This window comes from Plectropomus leopardus, chromosome 20 (genome assembly GCF_008729295.1).
Source record: "Plectropomus leopardus isolate mb chromosome 20, YSFRI_Pleo_2.0, whole genome shotgun sequence".
NCBI classification, from domain to species: Eukaryota; Metazoa; Chordata; class Actinopteri; order Perciformes; family Serranidae; genus Plectropomus; species Plectropomus leopardus.
Genome location: NC_056482.1, coordinates 18,419,869 through 18,440,107, shown reverse-complemented (window position 1 = coordinate 18,440,107; position 20,239 = coordinate 18,419,869). Strand labels below are relative to the sequence as shown.

General features: G+C 38.0%; 1 protein-coding gene across 1 annotated transcript; it reads right to left on the bottom strand.

Annotated features, from left to right (window-relative positions):
• Nucleotides 1–7,907: 7,907 nt before the first annotated feature.
• crkl (v-crk avian sarcoma virus CT10 oncogene homolog-like) lies at nt 7,908–19,605 on the bottom strand. Its single transcript, XM_042509336.1, has 3 exons — nt 18,391–19,605; nt 17,086–17,560; nt 7,908–10,245 (listed from the first exon to the last, which is right to left on the bottom strand). Exons 1-3 carry the CDS (start codon nt 18,699–18,701, stop codon nt 10,111–10,113), a joined length of 921 nt encoding a protein of 306 aa, XP_042365270.1. The 5' UTR covers nt 18,702–19,605; the 3' UTR covers nt 7,908–10,110.
• Nucleotides 19,606–20,239: the final 634 nt, after the last annotated feature.

The following is a 20,239-nucleotide window of genomic DNA, read 5'->3' as shown; positions in this document are numbered from 1 at the left end:
TCTCAAATTTTGCCATTTCCAAAAAATGGCTAAAAAACCACTTATTATAGCTCATAGAAACACGCCAATGCAAAGCATGTTGAAAAAAGAGTCCAAAAACCCTAAAAAGTCATAATATAGCACGTTGAAAAAATGGCTAAAAAAAAAAACGCATAGTATAGCCTTGGTAAAAATCTCAAATTTTGACATTTCCAAAAAATGGCTAAAAACTACTTATTATAGCTCATAGAAACACGCCAATGCATAGCATGTTGAAAAAAGAGTCCAAAACCCCTAAAAAGTCATAATATAGCACGTTGAAAAAATGGCCAAAAAACGCATAGTATAGCCTTGGTAAAAATCTCAAATTTTGACATTTCCAAAAAATGGCTAAAAACCACTTATTATAGCTCAAAGATCCATGCCAATGCATAGCATGTTGAAAAAAGGGTCCAAAAACCCCCCTAAAAAAGTCATAATATATCACGTTGAAAAAATGGCTAAAAAAACGCATAGTATAGCCTTGGTAAAAATCGCAAATTTTGACATTTTCAAAAAATGGCTAAAAAACTACTTATTATAGCTCATAGAGACATGCCAATGCATAGCATGTTGAAAAAAGAGTCCAAAAACTCCTAAAAAGTCATAAAATAGCACGTTGAAAAAATGGCTAAAAGAACGCATAGTATAGCCTTGGTAAAAATCGCAAATTTTGACATTTTCAAAAAATGGCTAAAAAACTACTTATTATAGCTCATAGAGACGCGCATATGCATAGCATGTTGAAAAAAGGGTCCAAAAACCCCTAAAAAGTCATAATATAGCACGTTGAAAAAATGGCCAAAAAACGCATAGTATAGCCTTGGTAAAAATCTGAAATTTTGACATTTCCAAAAAAAATCTAAAAACCACTTATTATAGCTCATAGAGATCCATGCCAATGCATAGCATGTTGAAAAAAGGGTCCGAAAACGCCTAAAAAGTCATAATATATCACGTTGAAAAAAATGGCTAAAAAACGCATAGTATAGCCTTGGTAAAAATCGCAAATTTTGACATTTCCAAAAAATGGCTAAAAAACCACTTATTATAGCTCATAGAGACATGCCAATGCATAGCATGTTGAAAAAAAGGGTCCAAAAACCCCTAAAAAGTCATAAAATAGCACGTTGAAAAAATGGCTAAAAGAACGCATAGTATAGCCTTGGTAAAAATCTGAAATTTTGACATTTCCAAAAAATGGCTAAAAACCACTTATTATAGCTCATAGAAACACGCCCAATGCAAAGCATGTTGAAAAAAGAGTCCAAAAACGCCTAAAAAGTCATAATATAGCACGTTGAAAAAATGGCTAAAAAAACGCATAGTATAGCCTGGTAAAAATCGCAAATTTTGACATTTCCAAAAAATGGCTAAAAACCACTTATTATAGCTCATAGAGACCATGCCAATGCATAGCATGTTGAAAAAAGTGTCCAAAAAACCCCCTAAAAAGTCATAAAAAAGCACGTTGAAAAAAATGGCTAAAAAAAACGCATAGTATAGCCTTGGTAAAAATCGCAAATTTTGACATTTTCAAAAAATGGCTAAAAAACCACTTATTATAGCTCATAGAAACACGCCAATGCAAAGCATGTTGAAAAAAGAGTCCAAAAACGCCAAAAAAGTCATAAAATAGCACATTGAAAAAATGGCCAAAAAAAACGCATAGTATAGCCTTGGTAAAAATCTCAAATTTTGACATTTCCAAAAAATGCTAAAAACCACTTATTATAGCTCATAGACATGCCAATGCATAGCATGTTGAAAAAAGGGTCCAAAAACCCCTAAAAAGTCATAAAATATAGCACGTTGAAAAAATGGCCCAAAAAACGCATAGTATAGCCTTGGTAAAAATCTCAAATTTTGACATTTCCAAAAAATGGCTAAAACCACTTATTATAGCTCATAGAAACACGCCAATGCAAAGCATGTTGAAAAAAGGGTCCAAAACCCCCTAAAAAGTCATAATATAGCACGTTGAAAAAAATGGCTAAAAAAAACGCATAGTATAGCCTTGGTAAAAATCTCAAATTTTGACATTTTCAAAAAATGTCTAAAAACTACTTATTATAGCTCATAGAAAACACGCAATGCAAGCATGTTGAAAAAAGAGTCCAAACACGCCAAAAAAGTCATAATATAGCACGTTGAAAAAATGGCCAAAAAACGCATAGTATAGCCTTGGTAAAAATCTCAAATTTTGACATTTCCAAAAAATGGCTAAAAACCACTTATTATAGCTCATAGAGATCCATGCCAATGCATAGCATGTTGAAAAAAGGGTCCAAAAACCCCTAAAAAGTCATAATATAGCACGTTGAAAAAATGGCTAAAAAAACGCATAGTATAGCCTTGGTAAAAATCGCAAATTTTGACATTTCCAAAAAATGGCTAAAAACCACTTATTATAGCTCATAGAGACATGCCAATGCATAGCATGTTGAAAAAAGAGTCCAAAAACTCCTAAAAAGTCATAAAATAGCACGTTGAAAAAAATGGCTAAAAGAACGCATAGTATAGCCTTGGTGAAAATCGCAAATTTTGCATTTCCAAAAAATGGCTAAAAAACCACTTATTATAGCTCATAGAAGACGCGCATATGCATAGCATGTTGAAAAAAGGGTCCAAAAAACCCCTAAAAAGTCATAATATAGCACGTTGAAAAAATGGCCAAAAAAACGCATAGTATAGCCTTGGTAAAAATCTGAAATTTTGACATTTCCAAAAAATGTCTAAAAACCACTTATTATAGCTCATAGAGATCCATGCCAATGCATAGCATGTTGTAAAAAGGGTCCGAAAACGCCAAAAAAGTCATAATATATCACGTTGAAAAAATGGCTAAAAAAACGCATAGTATAGCCTTGGTAAAAATCGCAAATTTTGACATTTTCAAAAAATGGCTAAAAACTACTTATTATAGCTCATAGAGACATGCCAATGCATAGCATGTTGAAAAAAGGTCCAAAAACCCCTAAAAAGTCATAAAATATAGCACGTTGAAAAAATGGCTAAAAGAACGCATAGTATAGCCTTGGTAAAAATCTGAAATTTTGACATTTCCAAAAAATGGCTAAAAACCACTTGTTATAGCTCATAGAAACACGCCAATGCAAGCATGTTGAAAAAAGAGTCCAAAAACCCCTAAAAAGTCATAATATAGCACGTTGAAAAAATGGCTAAAAAACGCATAGTATAGCCTTGGTAAAAATCGCAAATTTTGACATTTCCAAAAAAATGGCTAAAAAAAACCACTTATTAGCTCATAGAGACATGCCAATGCATAGCATCTTGAAAAAAGTGTCCGAAAACGCCCTAAAAAAAAAGTCATAATAAATAGCACGTTGAAAAAATGGCTAAAAAAACGCATAGTATAGCCTTGGTAAAATCGCAAATTTTGACATTTCAAAAAATGGCTAAAAACTACTTATTATAGCTCATAGAAACACGCCAATGCAAAGCATGTTGAAAAAAGAGTCCAAAAAAAAAAGCCAAAAAAGTCATAATATAGCACATTGAAAAAATGGCCCAAAAAACGCATAGTATAGCCTTGGTAAAAAATCTCAAATTTTGACATTTCCAAAAAAATGGCTAAAAACCACTTATTATAGCTCATAGATCCAATGCCAATGCATAGCATGTTGAAAAAAAGTGTCTGAAAACGCCAAAAAAAGTCATAATATATCACGTTGAAAAAATGGCTAAAAAAACGCATAGTATAGCCTTGGTAAAAATCTCAAATTTTGAGATTTCCAAAAAATGGCTAAAAACCACTTATTATAGCTCATAGAGACATGCCAATGCATAGCATGTTGAAAAAAGAGTCCAAAAACCCCTAAAAAGTCATAAAATAGCACGTTGAAAAAATGGCCAAAAAACGCATAGTATAGCCTTGGTAAAAATCTCAAATTTTGACATTTCCAAAAAATGGCTAAAAACCACTTATTATAGCTCATAGATCCATGCCAATATGCATAGCATGTTGAAAAAAAGGGTCCAAAAACCCTAAAAAGTCATAATATAGCACGTTGAAAAAATGGCCAAAAAAAACGCATAGTATAGCCTTGGTAAAAAATCTGAAATTTTGACATTTCCAAAAAATGTCTAAAAACCACTTATTATAGCTCATAGAGACATGCCAATATGCATAGCATGTTGTAAAAAGCATGTTGAAAAAAGAGTCCAAAAACGCCTAAAAAGTCATAATATATCACGTTGAAAAAAATGGCTAAACAAACGCATAGCCTTGCTAAAAATCTGAAATTTTGACATTTCCAAAAAATGGCTAAAAACCACTTATTATAGCTCATAGAGACGCACATATGCATAGCATGTTGAAAAAAATGTCTAAAAACCCCTAAAAAGTCATAATATAGCATGTTGAATAAATGGCCAAAAAACGCATAGTATAGCCTTGGTGAAAATCTCAAATTTTGACATTTCCAAAAAATGGCTAAAACCACCTTAATATGGCTCATAGAGACGCGTATATGCATAGCATTTCGAAAAAAAGGGTCCAAAACCCCCTAAAAAGTCATAAAACAGCACGTTGAAAAAATGGCAAAAAAACGCATACTATAGCCTTGGTAAAAATCTCAAATTTTGACATTTCCAAAAAATGGCTAAAAACCACTTATTATGGCTAATAGATTCATGCCAATGCATAGCATGTTGAAAAAAGGGTCCAAAAACCCCTAAAAAGTCATAATATAGCACGTTGAAAAAATGGCCAAAAAACGCATAGTATAGCCTTGGTGAAAATCTCAAATTTTGACATTTCCAAAAAATGGCTAAAAACCACTTATTATAGCTCATAGATCCATGCCAATGCATAGCATCTTGAAAAAAGGCTCCAAAAACGCCTAAAAAGTCATAATATAGCACGTTGAAAAAATGGCCAAAAAACGCATAGTATAGCCTTGGCAAAAATCTCAAATTTTGACATTTCCAAAAAATGGCTGAAAACCACATAAAATAGCTTGCACAGACGCACCATAGCACAGAACTCTCCAAAAATTGCCCAAAACATCATAATATAGCATGTCCAAAAAAACACCAAAGTTGCAATACTATAGCATGTCAAAAATGATGTCCAAAAAAACACTTGAAAACCACATAAGACTACATAAAATAGCATGCAGAGGAACGCCATACCATAGAATGCTGCAAAAACTGCCATAAAAACCATAATATAGCATGTTCAAAAACAAGCAACAATTCAATACCAACGTGGCTCATGAGCATGTTTAACATGTACATGAATCAGCAGCAGCAGCCATACGAGCAATCAGTGATAGGAAACCACATGCAGAGGGGTGGAACCTTCCCAGCAGCACGAGAAGGAAGCTTCAACCCAAACACAACACATTTCAAGCAGGAGCAGGAAGTTTCTACTCAAACATGCTACCCCAAAAGCCAGCCAATGAGGAGAGACGGAGAGTGGAGAGAGTGATGATGCGACGGTCCTCCAGATAAAGAGAAACAACAGATCACAGTGTGTGCTTTTTGAGACTTTTTTTGCTTTTGCCTTATCTTGCTTAGACCTTGTGTTAGATGGTATATGTAACCCTCCTAAAAAGGAATGAATGAATTCTAAGAATAAAGCCTGCCTCGGGCAGTTTTAACCTTTTTCTACCATCCCTGGGTGTCCTGCTTTTCATTCTTCTGAGAATCTGGTGGTGTACATCAGTTGTAGACCTAACCATGAAATACAGTTGAATGTCTAAAGGTTTAGCTCAGTTGGTTAGAGGTCTATAAGATCATTAGTTCTTATAGTTGTGAGATTCAACTTTATCGAGCAAAGCATCAAAGACTGCTGTCCAAACAAATACCATACACTTGAATATTAAAACATGTCAGTATTCTTTAATGGACAAAGTATGTTTTTTCATAATTATTACACAGTGTCTAAACTGTATGAATCTACGGCCAAATAATATTTTATGACATAAATAAAACAAAATATTGGCTGATATGAGGGTCATATGGTGTTGAAACTGAAAATTCAGTGACGGCTGTGATGTCTGTTGACAAACTCGACTGATATATGAGTCAGGCCGATATTCCTTGATTTCGACAGACGCATCTGCCGATACTGGTTTTACCTGTTTCGGGACCACTTCACCTGATTTATCAGCCAAAACAATAAATCACTCAACTTAACGTGCCTTACTTGTTCTGCAATATCACAATCTGTGTCTAAACTATATAAATCTGCAGCCAAATTATATATTATGGCATAAATAATATAAAATATTGGCTGATATATTTGTCTTCTTTGATGATATAAGGGTCAAATGGTGTTGAAAGGGAAAATCCAGCATTGGCAGTGACGTCTGTCAAAAACTTGACAGACGTCACTGCCGATAATGGTTTTACCTGTTTCAGGACAACTTTGCCTGATTTATCAGCCAAAACGATATATCACTCAACTTTACATGCCTTATTTGTTCTGCAATATCACAATCAGTGTCTACACTATATGACTACTGTCAAATTATATATTATGGCATAAATAATATAAAATATCGGCTGATATATGTCTGCTCGGCTGGCATAAGGGTCATGTTTTGGAACAGAAAATTCAATGTTGAAAACTCGACTAAGTTCTTGGCAGGGAAAATTAAGTATTCAGTATATGAAAATTCAGGAAAAAATGGCTGAAAACAGCATATTATAGCTTTTAGAGACAGGTCATAGTATAGCATGTCGAAAAAAAGGCCGCAAACATCATAATATAGCATGTCAGAAAAAACATATTACAGCTTGTCGAGACAAGTCATAGTATCTTATATCGAAAAAAAAGCTCTCAAACATCATAGTAGAGCATGTCGGAAAAAATGACTGAAAACAACATAGCATGTGGAAAAAAAAGGGCCAAAAATGCCAAAATATAGCATGTTGTCCAACATAGCAGAAAACCTCATATTATTGTATGTTATCCAAAGTAACATAAAATGTCAAAGTATACCATCCAAAATGGTAAAATCATCATAGTAAAGTATGTCGTCCAAAATAGCATTAAAACGCCATAGTATAGTATGTCATCCAAAATTATATAAAAAAACAGTATAGTATAGTATGTCTTCAGAAATTGCATAAAAAAGGTCATACTATAGTCATACCATAGTATAGTATGTTGTCTAAAATGACATAAAAAAGCACATTTGTCATAAAATGCCATATGAAGTATATCATAATGTTATAGTATACTTTTTCTAAAAATGTCATAATATTTTATGTAAAAAAAAATGTCAGTCTAGTATCTTTAAAAAAATTAAGTAATTTTGTGTAGCTGCCCCCGTGGTTTCTTTCTTAGCCCATACTACATCTACTCACCAAGTTTCCTGAAAATCTGGCCAGTAGTTTTTCCATAACCTCTTTGACAACTGCAACACCGCAAGCACCACCTATCACAGTCTTCTCTCTTCTTCTTTTCTGGTGGTCAAAGTAATTGTAAGGGGACTGTCTTCAGCCAAAACTTAAAAGTACAATATCAACAGATAAGCATCAAATATTGCATAGATAAATAAATATCATATTAATATTTTAAGGACTTGTTGGCATATACTTATTTGTACCTGGTTTGAAAAATGCTGAATAAACAGTCACAGAACATGCCCATATGAAACATTGCCCTTGAAAAGTTTTCCATCCCCATGTCTAGGTCAGCTGACTTTCTTTTAATAGCACTTCATTAAAATTCATTAATTGCTTCCTTTCTCCTGGGCGCAGCCTGAATCAAAACTGGAACTGTCAAAAATTAGAGCAAGAGCAACTGTCCTGTGCTCTAGATACACAACCTGTGATGCCAGCCTGCTGCAAACACCTCCAACCATCTGTTAAAAAACAACATGCAAGAGGACAGAGATACAGGGCAGGGCACCTTAAAGAAGTAGACGTAAATTTTATTTACTTGTTCTGTACATAAAGGGTCAATACCAGCACAGGTGTTAACCATGGTAAATATTAACACATGTAAATGGTATAAGAAAATAAAAGGCACGATTTTCAATTCTGAAGTAAAAGAAGGGCTTTCCTAGAATATGAGAAGCACAGTAATACTGTTAATGCCATTACAAAACTCAGAAGCATGAGAAAAGCAAGTTCACCTCAAGAAAGGAAATAATCAGGGTGTATTGCTTAATTAGTAGATTTCATTAAGTTTGATGAGGAAAACCCACACTGGTTTGCTCACACACACCAGGGGGGGATTAAAATAAGAGAAACCTTTTATTTAATAAGGAAATAAATGACATTAAGCAGCATTTGGCCGGGTCGAAACGTCTAACCGGCCAAGAGGTCATGCACAGAGGCAACCAGCAGGCATTTTTCCCTTTTGTAATTGTCACCGTAGGTACTTTTTGTTTAACATCACTCATTTTTAAACAAAAATGCTTGATTTAATAGCTGACTATAAACTGACAAAAAAAGGGATACAACCAAAAGCTGCACAATATTAATCTGAGAGAATGGCTGAGCATTGAAATGGTTCATTTTTACAGCAGAAATCTAGGGGTCGGCCCTGTTTGCACAACTGTTTAACCCACAGCTCCGACTGGTCAAACAGAAATGGTTGCAGCACAGTATGAACAAAGAGGCTTTCCACTACTCTGACAAGAGTCCGTTTGCATAAAGAGAGACAAAAAAATTGGGCACAGACAAAATAATTAAGGAAAAAAGCTGGTTGAAGTCCTAAACTGACAGGAGTAACATTGCATTAAAAAGAAAGTTAGAGAGGGGATTACATGCGCCAAACGATGCATTTATCTTACTCTCTGAAAAAGGCATCGTTGGGATTCTCATTGGCTTGCTTAGGCATTTCCTCCTTCCCTGACCTATGCCACTGAAAGTTAAGTCTCTCACCTCAGCGGAAAGCCTTCCGTCCTCGTGCCCACACTGAAACAATGTGTTTTTAGCTAGCCTTTAAATCAGATGTTTGTGGGAAGTGCTGGCCAGGGTTACTGCCATTGCTACTTGACTTTTGAAAACCTGTTCGAAGCTTGGCACTCCTATGCAGAAACTTGAAATATATTTTCTAGTGCTTGAGTGCTGTTGGCACTAAAAACCTGCTAATTTCTAAGCAATGTCCTTTTAGTTGAAAATAATGTGAAAGACTGTAAAGAGAGGTACCAAGTGGACATGCGAAGTTACCCCTCTACCGTACATCTTCTCCAAGTCACAAATATATAAAAAAAACAACAAAACAAACCAAAAAAAAAAAACTATTGTTGATCATGTGGCACAAATAAGAAAAAGATTAAATCACATATGGCCGTGTCATGTCTTTTTAACAAAAGATAAATAAGTCTTGTCAGCCAGACTTGTGCCAGGTTGAAGAGTGGATGGGATCATGGGATCTACAATGTTATTCTCCACAAACCCATTTCCCCTTCACTCCAGTCACACATCAAATACACATCAAAAACCTGCCAGCCTGAATAACACCCGGCTGATTCGTGTGTGTACATGTGTGCTTGTGAGATGGCTAAGGTACAACAGTGACTTGATTGTTTGGAGAAATAACATTTGACTGGCTGGTTAGCTCCTCATCACCTCAGTGCTCTCCCAAGTCTGCAGGGATATTGCCGTTCCCTACTTCGTACAAATATCCTCACATCAACAAAACAAACACACACCAACACTTTCTAAAGTCCCCAAGACTTCAAACAACAAATATCCAGAGAAATCAAATTTTTAAAAAAATGTTGTGATGTAATGTGGCAAATATCTATTGTGAACACACACGCACATGCACTTATACATACGCACACACACTCACACTGATGCCCAGTGATCTGGAAATGAAAAGGACACTAATGCAAAAACATTGCCCAGCCTGGAACCATGTCATAGGAGAGGGGAGTGGGAGAAATGGGGTCAGGTTTTTAGTTTGGATCCGGTGTCCAAAGCTGTAAACAGTCAGAAAGCTTTGCAACGGTTGGCAATATCAGAGGGGTCCCAATCATGGTACAGCCCCCAAGCAGGCAAGCACATAACCGTGGTGACACTGGCGGAATAAAGGTGGATACAGCCAGCAGATTCAGGTACAGGTCAATACTGGCGAGAAGGTCCAGTTGAACTCTTGGGTCAGTCACTCTCATCTGGATTCTGGGGGTCTATGATTCTGACGTGGGTGAATGGGAAGAGACCCCTCCGCCCATTCACCTCTCCCTCCCACTGACCATTGATGTTCATCCGTGTGACCTTTACGATGTCTCCAACCTGTGGGGAAAAAGAGAAGTGGACTTGTTTACAGTAAATCTGAGGGAGTGTTAAAAGTCAAGGTTCCCAATCATTTTTATGGACAAAATTTCCAGACATTTCTATAACTTTTCCATGACCAATAATTATTATTTTTTCCCCTCTTGCCCCACTTCCCTGGCATTTTCAAACATCAGATTCAAACTCAGACATAATTTCAGCTAGCTTGGAACACAAGGAGAAAATAAACATATCTAGATGGTTAACAAAATGTCACATAAGCGCATCTTAGAGTCACGTTACGATGCAAGGAAAGACGATACATTTGCTGCTATTATTATGTAGAAGGTTATCTACAGAAGGTTACTGTAACTATTTCAGTAAGCACAACAAAATGCCAAGACTTTTCTAAAAAGTTATAATACGATTTTAAAATTCTTTGACTTTTCCAGGCTTTCCATGACAATGAGAACCATGAAAATTACATGCATGATATCCAAAATAGAATTTTTTTTAAATGTAGTGTGATCAAATGAAAAATACAATTATGTCACTGTTTGACTGTTTCATTATTCATTAATGTAATGCAGCCTTTAAAACCAGGAAAAGACTACACTCACGATATTACCATATCCAAAATTTAAGACAATATCTAATCTCATCGTGATATCAATATATTGCCCAGCCCTAATGAGTGCATATACTTTTTGTTTAGGTGACCATGGTGCTCACATACCTCAACCAGCCCAGGCTATCGAGGTTTATGCTCTGTAACACTCACAAATACATCCTGACAACACAGGACACTTAAACATTTTTGGGTAAATGAGAACACAATATCAAGAAAAGTTAATTCAGCATCATAGCAATCAGGCATATATCACAATTTCTACTTAAAGATAAACGCATTTCTTCTGTACATGCTGCACTTCTCCATCGCTAGGACATAATCAGTAGTTACATAATGCATCTTAGTACACTTAATCTTACACAGTGCAACTGAAGACAAAATGGCAAATGTCAAAAGGTTCATTTAAACTTTAAGCCGGTGTTTAACTGCTGCACTTCCCTATTTTATAGCTGTTAAAAGCCCAAGGAAACACAAAACACATTTTGACACATGGCTACTGCTTATTTTAAAACCTGCTCCAAACTACACTAACTGTGTGCATGTCTCCTCTTAAACAGCATCCATACAACAGAGTCCCGTTTTAAAATAAAAGCGGTTTGTCAGAGCTCCACACACTCTCACTACAATGTGGTTTAAGCAGACGACAGTGAGGCACAGAGCTGTCGCTCAGATGGGTTTGTGACACCGAGTGTGACCCCAATCTGTTAAAGCCATATGTTCTTTATCAGGATTAGAAGGGAAAAGTCTCCATCATCAAAATCATGATTGAAACGTGAATGTGAGGGCACAGTATTTGTAGCTTTAACTTCAGAATAATGCTTCAAGGACATCTAGTCCTTGGCATTATCTGTGACAATAATCCTTAATGCCATCCCACAATGACAAAGAATGCTGCTTAGTCATAAAAAGTCTTAATCTGCCTGTTTGAACAAAGCACAATGTAGTGAAATTAGATTGCCATCACTTACATTCAATATAAAATTTAAAGGTGGAAAGACAGCTTCTATCCAACTATTTACAACTCAGTAATGAAGAGGTAGACAGTACTATGCAACAAAAATAAACAAAACTGTATGTCTAAATAAAACCAGGACATATCCTGGCTCATTTGTTGGAGGCTGCCCGTCTCTGAAGTGAATAAATAATGACTCATAGCTTGTGCTTCTTGAACCCCAGGGGCCCCAAAATAACCACAGTACGAAACGGAAGCGTTTTTGCTCTAAGCCATGATCTAATTTGATCAAAAGACAGATAGAAGAGACATAATGGGATGAAATAAGGTATGCACTTTTGGTGCAAAACACTTTTTAGACAAGTATTGCCCCTGCTGTGCAATTCTCTATTATATAATTCCTTTCTGGGGACAATATGCACACAGGACTTACAATGACAAGAGCATCCTTATTTCTTAATTGAAGCTAGTTTAAAAAAATCTAATAATTTAATATAAGTTAAGCTTTTGCACCATCAATTTCTCTAAATTAATTGATTACTTTACATTCTGCTCATCTTAGTGCTGCACAATGAGTATTACTAGCAAATACAGCTAGCGTTGCTCTTGATTACTAGAATGTGGTTGCCAAAAAAACCAGTGCTGCAGCCTTCACATGGGGAATGTGTATGGAAACACAATTTCAGCAACTTTTTACTTGTGCCCAATGAAAACAAAGTGACACTTGAACTGTTAGGTCCAAACTCACCCCGGCCAGAACCCTGACAGTTTGTGGGTTGATTGGACTGAGAAGCAAAACACACCAGCATAAGAGACTGAGGGTGAAGTATTATCAGTCTGAAACTGTTGCAGTAACAAAAATTTGAGCCACCCCTCTTCATACCCAGGATTAGCAAATTATGTTCAGATACATTTTCTAATTTTCCTACCTTCATACCTTTCTGAAATTTTACCGGGGTATAGAGTATATGAAATAACATGTACAGGGTGCTAAAATTCACCCAAACCATCTTGTTTATTCTTGTTGGTAATCTAGTTAGTAAGTCCACTGTTCCAACAATCACCAGCTCCGGTTTGGTCAAAACAAATCCTTAATTCACAGAGATAGATGTAAAAAAAACAAAACAAAAACATGACGTTATTCCCCACAGTCTCTCGCTGCCTGCTGGCCACCGGCTGGTTACAGTGCTGTAACTTCCCCCTTCACCACTAGGTTTTGCGGTGTCTTTCAGCTCAGTTGCCTGTTCTACCAGTAGAGACCAGAGCCTGAGCTCTGGAGGTGCAGGCTGTGCACTACATACACTGAGTTAAATAGAAAGATGAGTGCCAGTATATAAGACAGGAGGTATTGGAAAACATACCTTCGGGATTTCTAAATACATTGGTTTACCGTTATACCGTGATATTCAACTAATAGCACTGGAACAACCATCCACATTGATCAATTTCGATTTATGTAAATATGAAACAGTATTTGTGATATTCTTTGTGAATCAAGGGCACACTGAAAAAGAAAAGGGCTTGTATAGACTTGTATTTCTGTTTTACAAGGTGACATCTTTGTCACAAGTCCCCTGAGTATGTGTTTGAGCCATTCATACAGTATGAAACTGCAGTTATTAGTTAATCTCAAGCTGTCCCTTAACAGTCTCAGTTCTGCATCTGTAGCTCCACACACACACTTCACCATATGATAACATAGAATTGCATAAATGCCAAATAAAGTCATGTTTCAGTTTCAGTTTTCACATGCTCGCCCATTTGTGCACACTCCCTTTTTCTCTATTGCCCTCTCTCTGTCTCTTTGAGGAGTTGGTTAAATGAACATTTAGTTTAATGGGAGTTTCCATCTCTGCTCAGTACAGCTGTGGACAAAAGACGAGACGGGCGCAGACCCAGGCCAGCTGACATGTCTTGTTGACCCATTCAACTCATGTCACAGTGTCTGTCTGAATGAGGTATTTGGCCTCGCCTGATGTGATTGTTGATACAAATTGTTGATTGTAAAAAAGGGGAAGAGCAGAGAAATTGGGATTTATGTTGTCAAAGGGAGCTGTCTAACCTTTGGCATGAACACCATTCACCAGGTTTACTCATGTACCAAATTTACACCCGTATTTCTGTACAAGAGTTACAGGGACAGCATGTATCATTGCACCCAGCTGAAGCGGCCTAGTTTACTTCCTACATCCACTGACACACTCTAATGTCAGTGGATAGCTACAGAGATGGGCCATGATACCTTTCATTTTCATCTCTCCCCTGGGGGCCTCACTACAGCTCAGACTGCTGTCTTGAGTGCAGCATTTTGAAGCCCCGGTATATACATGAAGTGCACATTATGCATTACATTACATGCTTCGACATGTTACCACGGTTACATTGGATTTGTACTAGCTGGAGTGCACTGCTGAGAAACGTAATCGAGCTGCGAAATGTAACAGTGCTGCTGACAGAGCTGCTGCCTGTTAGCACCTAAGCTGGCTAGCGGGAAGCTTAGGCCACTGTGACTCAGAAAACTAGTAGAAATGCTCTTGTCACCCTCATCAGTGCAAACTGGTGCACAATACTGTGATCAGTGTCACCACAGCCCCCACCCACCTTCAATTCATAGCTGCCAAAGTGTATTATTCATTTAGTTTATGATTTCAAGAAAACAGCAAGGTTACTTAAAGACAATAGATCTCCAACAGCTATCTGACACCAAAAAACAAATATGGCAGACATAAATTCACATTCAGCGAAAACCATTAACACAACTATTATCCCACCACCACTGAATCAGCATGCAGCATAATGCCAGTGCCAGAGCAACAACTTGAAGTTGACCAGACTCAATGCACACAAACAAGAAATCACCTGCAGGTAGCGACTAGAGCAGCTACTATCTGGTTATGAATCTTTCAGTGAGGCCACGCAGTAAGAGTATAGCAGTAAATGTTGGTGTACTGCAAAAGAGCCACAAGTCATTTTAGGGCACTTTCATACATATAGAACTGACAAGAGGCTGTGGTAACTGTGTAGGCAGCAGTGTTTTCCCCTCCTCCTATTACTGACGGACTCCGCTTAATTCAAGTAGTCTTTCCAAGAAATGGTGCAGTGCTAGAAATACGCCACTTCAGGTGTGAAATTGACAATTTCTACACTTTGTCCTCTTTTAAAACAGCATAATGAATTGTTGACGTGTGGTTTGGGCACTGTCCAAATTTGAGACGGCTCAAAAAATAATTAGTGACAAAGCAAAAATAATATATCAAAAGGTGTACTATGCAGGGTTGTGTGTTTCCGTTTGTAAACACCCTTGCCAGCAAAAGTGAAAGTAAAAGCCAAATATAATCTTGTTTGGCGTTTGGCCTTGCTATATTTGCAGTTTTTTTGTTATTGTTTTTTTTGGCACCGTGTTTCTTGGATGCCCTCTGCTTAAGGTCTGGCACCTGGTCGCTACCTTTTTATGAAGTAACAACCTCACCTGAGCACTGTGGGGGTACAAGCGCATACACTTCCTGAACACAAAAAATAATTGGAAGATAAGAAAATAAAGGCAGAGGGTGGATTCTCTGCAGAAAAAAAACCTTCCCACCACCACCTAGCGAGTCCTAAATGATGACTTGAGAGGAATTACCATTGTATTAGTCTATGTATTGTTTTTTTTTTTTTAGAAATAATCCTGCATAGTCTACTTTTAATAAGGCTGTCCCATTATCTCTTGTGATTGGTTAATGTGACAATGTTTATATACTAGACCTGGGAATCTTCCAGTCAAGCTTTCATCTTCTGTCAAACTCTTAACTATTGTCATCTGTCATTACTAATATGAAATATTTAAGCACTGCAAAATTCTACAGGGTCTTAACTTGAACAAAAAACAATATCCAAGTAAATATGATGATATATGTTGTGTAGGCAAGGCTTAGCTGGACCAGTGTCTTTTGTCAAATTAAATAGTTGGGCACATATTTAGCCGTGTGATAGAAATGTTGAGAAAGATGATTCAATGTGGCAATGCAGCTTTGAAAATTAACTTGATCTTTAACCTGAAAAGCTTGTTTTTTCTGACCTCCTGTGGTTAGCCTTCTCACCTTGCTGCAGTGGTGGAGTCAAAGACCCTGAAACTAGGGCTGGGTGATATGGAAAAAAGTCTAATCATGATAATTTTAATTTATTATCAGTCAATATTGATATATATCACGACATACATCAAGTCACTATTTCTGTCAAGCTTAAAGGTTCCCTTTTACTCCTAAGTGAGATATGAAGATATCATACGGTTCATTTTGGTTTAAATATCAATTTTCTATTAGATATTTAACTTTTTTTTTTTAGGTTTGTTTTTTGCCCTCATAGTTTCATTTGACCATGGTGCGTTAAAGTGTAATAAACATATGATTCATTATTATTTATTAAACTTTCCAGCATTACGTAAGAAATAAAAGCTCCATTTTAAACAAACGTCTAGAAAATTCAAGCACATTGTGCTGTTGAACTCTTGTGTAACCTCTGTGCTATTAATCATTTTACTCAGGAAAAAGAAAACCTTTTGAGTAAGCCTACTTCTTCCATGGCTGCCAACAGCTTGCCAACATTCCCAGTACACGAAAAGCTAATGTGCCCGTGGCTGTACATACAACTCGGCTGTCAAACACTCAGCTGTATTGGAGAGCCAAAGTTGTTCACTGCATTTGGTTTGCTGGTGCGCTAATCTTATTATCATTGGCTGTTCCTGTTGTCTGACAAAACATGGATAGAATGCATTCTATCGACATTCTATCGACAGCATCTCATATTTCAATCAAGGAAAAATTATTTTGTGATTGATGTCGTTATTGTTTTATCACCCAGACCTACCTGTAACACCACTGTTGTGTGGATTACAGGTTCAAAATAGAAAATATCTGACCACGGCCACTGACAAGAGGTCAGAGATAAAGCAGGTGAGAAACTTTTAAATAGAGAGGGCAGCATGGCATTAAGAGACTCTGAGTAACACCTAAACATGGAGATTTTCTGCATGATGCTGAATTAGAAAACAAAGTTACTCTTAAAAGAAAAAAATTATTTTGCTGGTTGTGTGACAAACAATAATCAGGATCTCCCACATGACCTGTATCCTGAATATGTCATGGATTTTTGTGCTTGGTAATGTTTTGTACAACTATAAGCATTGTTGACTACAACACTTAATCTCTAACAAAGCAAAATTTGAAAAAGCCAATGAGCAGGGAGGAAGGACAAGAGACTAAATATATTTTTGGACATCTTAAATCCCACTTTACAATACCTCCAAAGCGAGAGCTGTTTTGTCATAGGCGCACGGCACTCGTTTCTGGATGGCCTTCGCCATGACAGGACCGTTCTGCGTGGACGGTAGAGGGGTGATAACTGCTCCAGGTGTGCCAGGAGGCAGCGGCGATGGTGTCTGGGGCTGAGCGTAGGCGTGGACGAGGGCGTGGGAGGGCTCGGGGATGCCGTAGCTGTTGGAGTTGCGAGATCCATGGGAAGGCTGGCCGGGATGAGGTGAGGGTCGTACCAATTTCTCCACATAGGGCACAGGGATCATCCCAACACGTCCCTCTTTACTCTTGGCGCTCCACCACTGCTCCTCTGGCTTCTCCAGGATGATAAGGATCTCCCCCTTTTTGAAGGGAAGGTCCTCTGCATCGCTGCCAGTGAAGTCATATAGAGTCCGCACATACTCCAAGTTCTCATCGGGGCCACCCATGGGCTGGATGGGAGCGCTCACTGTGCTTGGGTACCTTAAGAGATTACAATGAGGCAAAAGGAAAAGACATATTACGATAAACAGAAGGTCACTGTCAAGTGGACGTTCAATAACAGCTGATGTTATGTGAAAGGGCACGTTACATTTTTGAAAGAGTGATGCCTCTCCAAAAAACAATGGCACATTCATTTTTTACTAATAATTTTGTGTTTACAAGTAGTTGGCAAAAAGGCTTAAAGGTATACTACGCAGGATTGTGAGTTACTGCATATAAACATGCTCACAAGTGACAGTACAAGCCAATCCCAGATTCACCAATTTGAATCTTTCGTGCCTTCTACACGGCCTGTTCAAGGTGGGAATAGCGCACAGACACAGAGTTTTTATGTTGTAGTTGTTTTTTGGTTATATTTTTTCAAGTAATGATTAATACATTTTCAATTTAACCCATATATGCATGCAACCCTGGTGGTTAGAAATATAGTTATATGTACACAAACATTGCTAATAGAGTACATAAGCATGCAAACCACAAATTTAACCAGCATCTTGGCTACTGATTGTTTATTTTTCCAGCCTCGTGTGCTGGACACCACACAGTCTGACTAAAAACAGTAAGCTGGGGGTGTGGTGGTTGTGCTAGTATTCCCACCAGATTCAAATTTGGCAAAGTCAATGCCTCATGGCTGTCAGCAGCATACTGAGGCCTGACAGAAAGTGGGTTGATAAAAATACACAACCTACTTAGACACAGACACAGTGTTTGGTGGTAATGCATGTCTGTGAGGCCTGGGTGTTATGGTATGTCATGATGGAGTGCATATTGATGGTGGTGAGTGGAGGGGTATTGTGTGGCTTTCCTACCTGGGGGCTGGCTCTATCAGCGTGGTCGTGTCCAGGTAGTGGATTTTGTAGAACTCCAGGAGGGCAGGCAGGTGATCAAACTCTTGGTCGCCTATCTTGAACCTCTTGCTGGGCAAAGAGTTGATGATATAGTGAGACACTTTGGAGTTTTCTGACACTGACAGCACGTAGTCGCCCGGGCAGGTCGACGAGTCTCGAACAAGAAACATGCCATGTCTCTGTCCTTGTAACCTATTCTGTGCCTCTTGTCGTGACACGGGTCCAAAATACCAGGCGGACCGATCAGATGAATCAAACCGAGCAGTTGACATTTCTGTTCAAAAATAAGTTAATACTAGCCTACAAATAAGAAGAAACGACTACAAAAAGCCTACAGAATAAGTTAAAACGTGTATGCGTGGTTGGGATTGGCCAATCACGGCAGATTGGAGGATTTAGAAGATGCAGGGCAGGGCATTCGTCGCCCCTGTGAGGTTTTTCTGACTGATTTCTGCACAAACGCTGCAGACTCCACAGTCCTCTGATTAAAAAACAACACAACAAAAACAACCTGACGTTTTCAGAGACAGGCTGCGACTGGCTTGATGCAACTTTGGAACATAATGTGGTTCCTGTGTTCAGCAGTCAATGGCCGAGTGATTGAATAGAAAAAAAACTTACGACAGACAAACATCGACGGGGAGCGAAGCAACAAATGATCAATGAAGCTTCCCTTTTTCGTTCCGCCTTCCGAGAACACACCAGGGCTTCTCTTCAAATAATTTATCTCCTCCAGTCAGTGTCAGTTTCGAGAACGGAAAAGGTGGCCTCAGTTTTTAATCTGATAAATCCTCATGTCGGCATAAAAAAGGCCGCCAGTAGCCGCGGGTCGGAAATTAAATGATTACTTTGTATCTTCGTGATCTTACGGTAAGGCACACGTCATGGAAATGCGTTTTTGAATCCCCTTTCTCGAGTCGGAGCAGACTTTTGAGGCAGCACAGCAAAAAAATGGCGGCCCGCAACACGTCTTCACACAAAAAATGATTTCACAGCAGCGGCTCGTCTCCTGCGCGTGCATCTCAAGTGCTCGGACGTTCTGCTGGAGCTCACGCGTGCATTCCTCACCGCTCACGAGGGATCCTGGCGATACGATTCTTTAATTTAATACTTTCCCTTATTTCTGCTCGTCCCCCCCCTCACCCAGGCAGAAGTGCGAGTTCGAGACCGAAAAATGGCGACGGGAGGGCAGGTCCCGCTTTCTATCTGCACGTCACTGACGCCTGGAGGGGGAGGTGGGAGGAGGAAAGGGGGTGGGCGGGTGACGAGGACACGGACTGCCCCCCCCCAGAACAAAGTGTCAATCATGTTTCCATGACACAGAACATTTTGTATGGCAAACGATTAAGCAGTGATGTCATCATCGCGGTGCAATCAAGCAGCAGTGGGAGACAAAACACATAACAGGCCTATTTATAACAACAGTCCGACCCTATATTGTTTCATCCTGCTATGCTCTGATCTTTATTTTAGACAATGTTTAAGTGCAGTTTTGTAAAAGCAGTTCATTGTATTTACTTATTGCATAACTAACAATAACAAGATACAAGTCATCTCAACATTAAATATGGGTAAATTTCAAATTGTGTTGCAGGCTACATCATCTATATCTTGTCTGTGGCTTGACCAGGGGGCTTTTTTGATTAAATTAAAGATATTTCCACCAAAATCAACGTAGAAAAGGCAGAAGAAGGAAATTAAGTGTTTTCCCCACAAATGATACACTCTTATGGACAAACTTTGGGCATCTTTTTCTCATTATCATACTTCTTTGATGTAACCTAAATTCTGATCTGCAAATTAAGTAGTA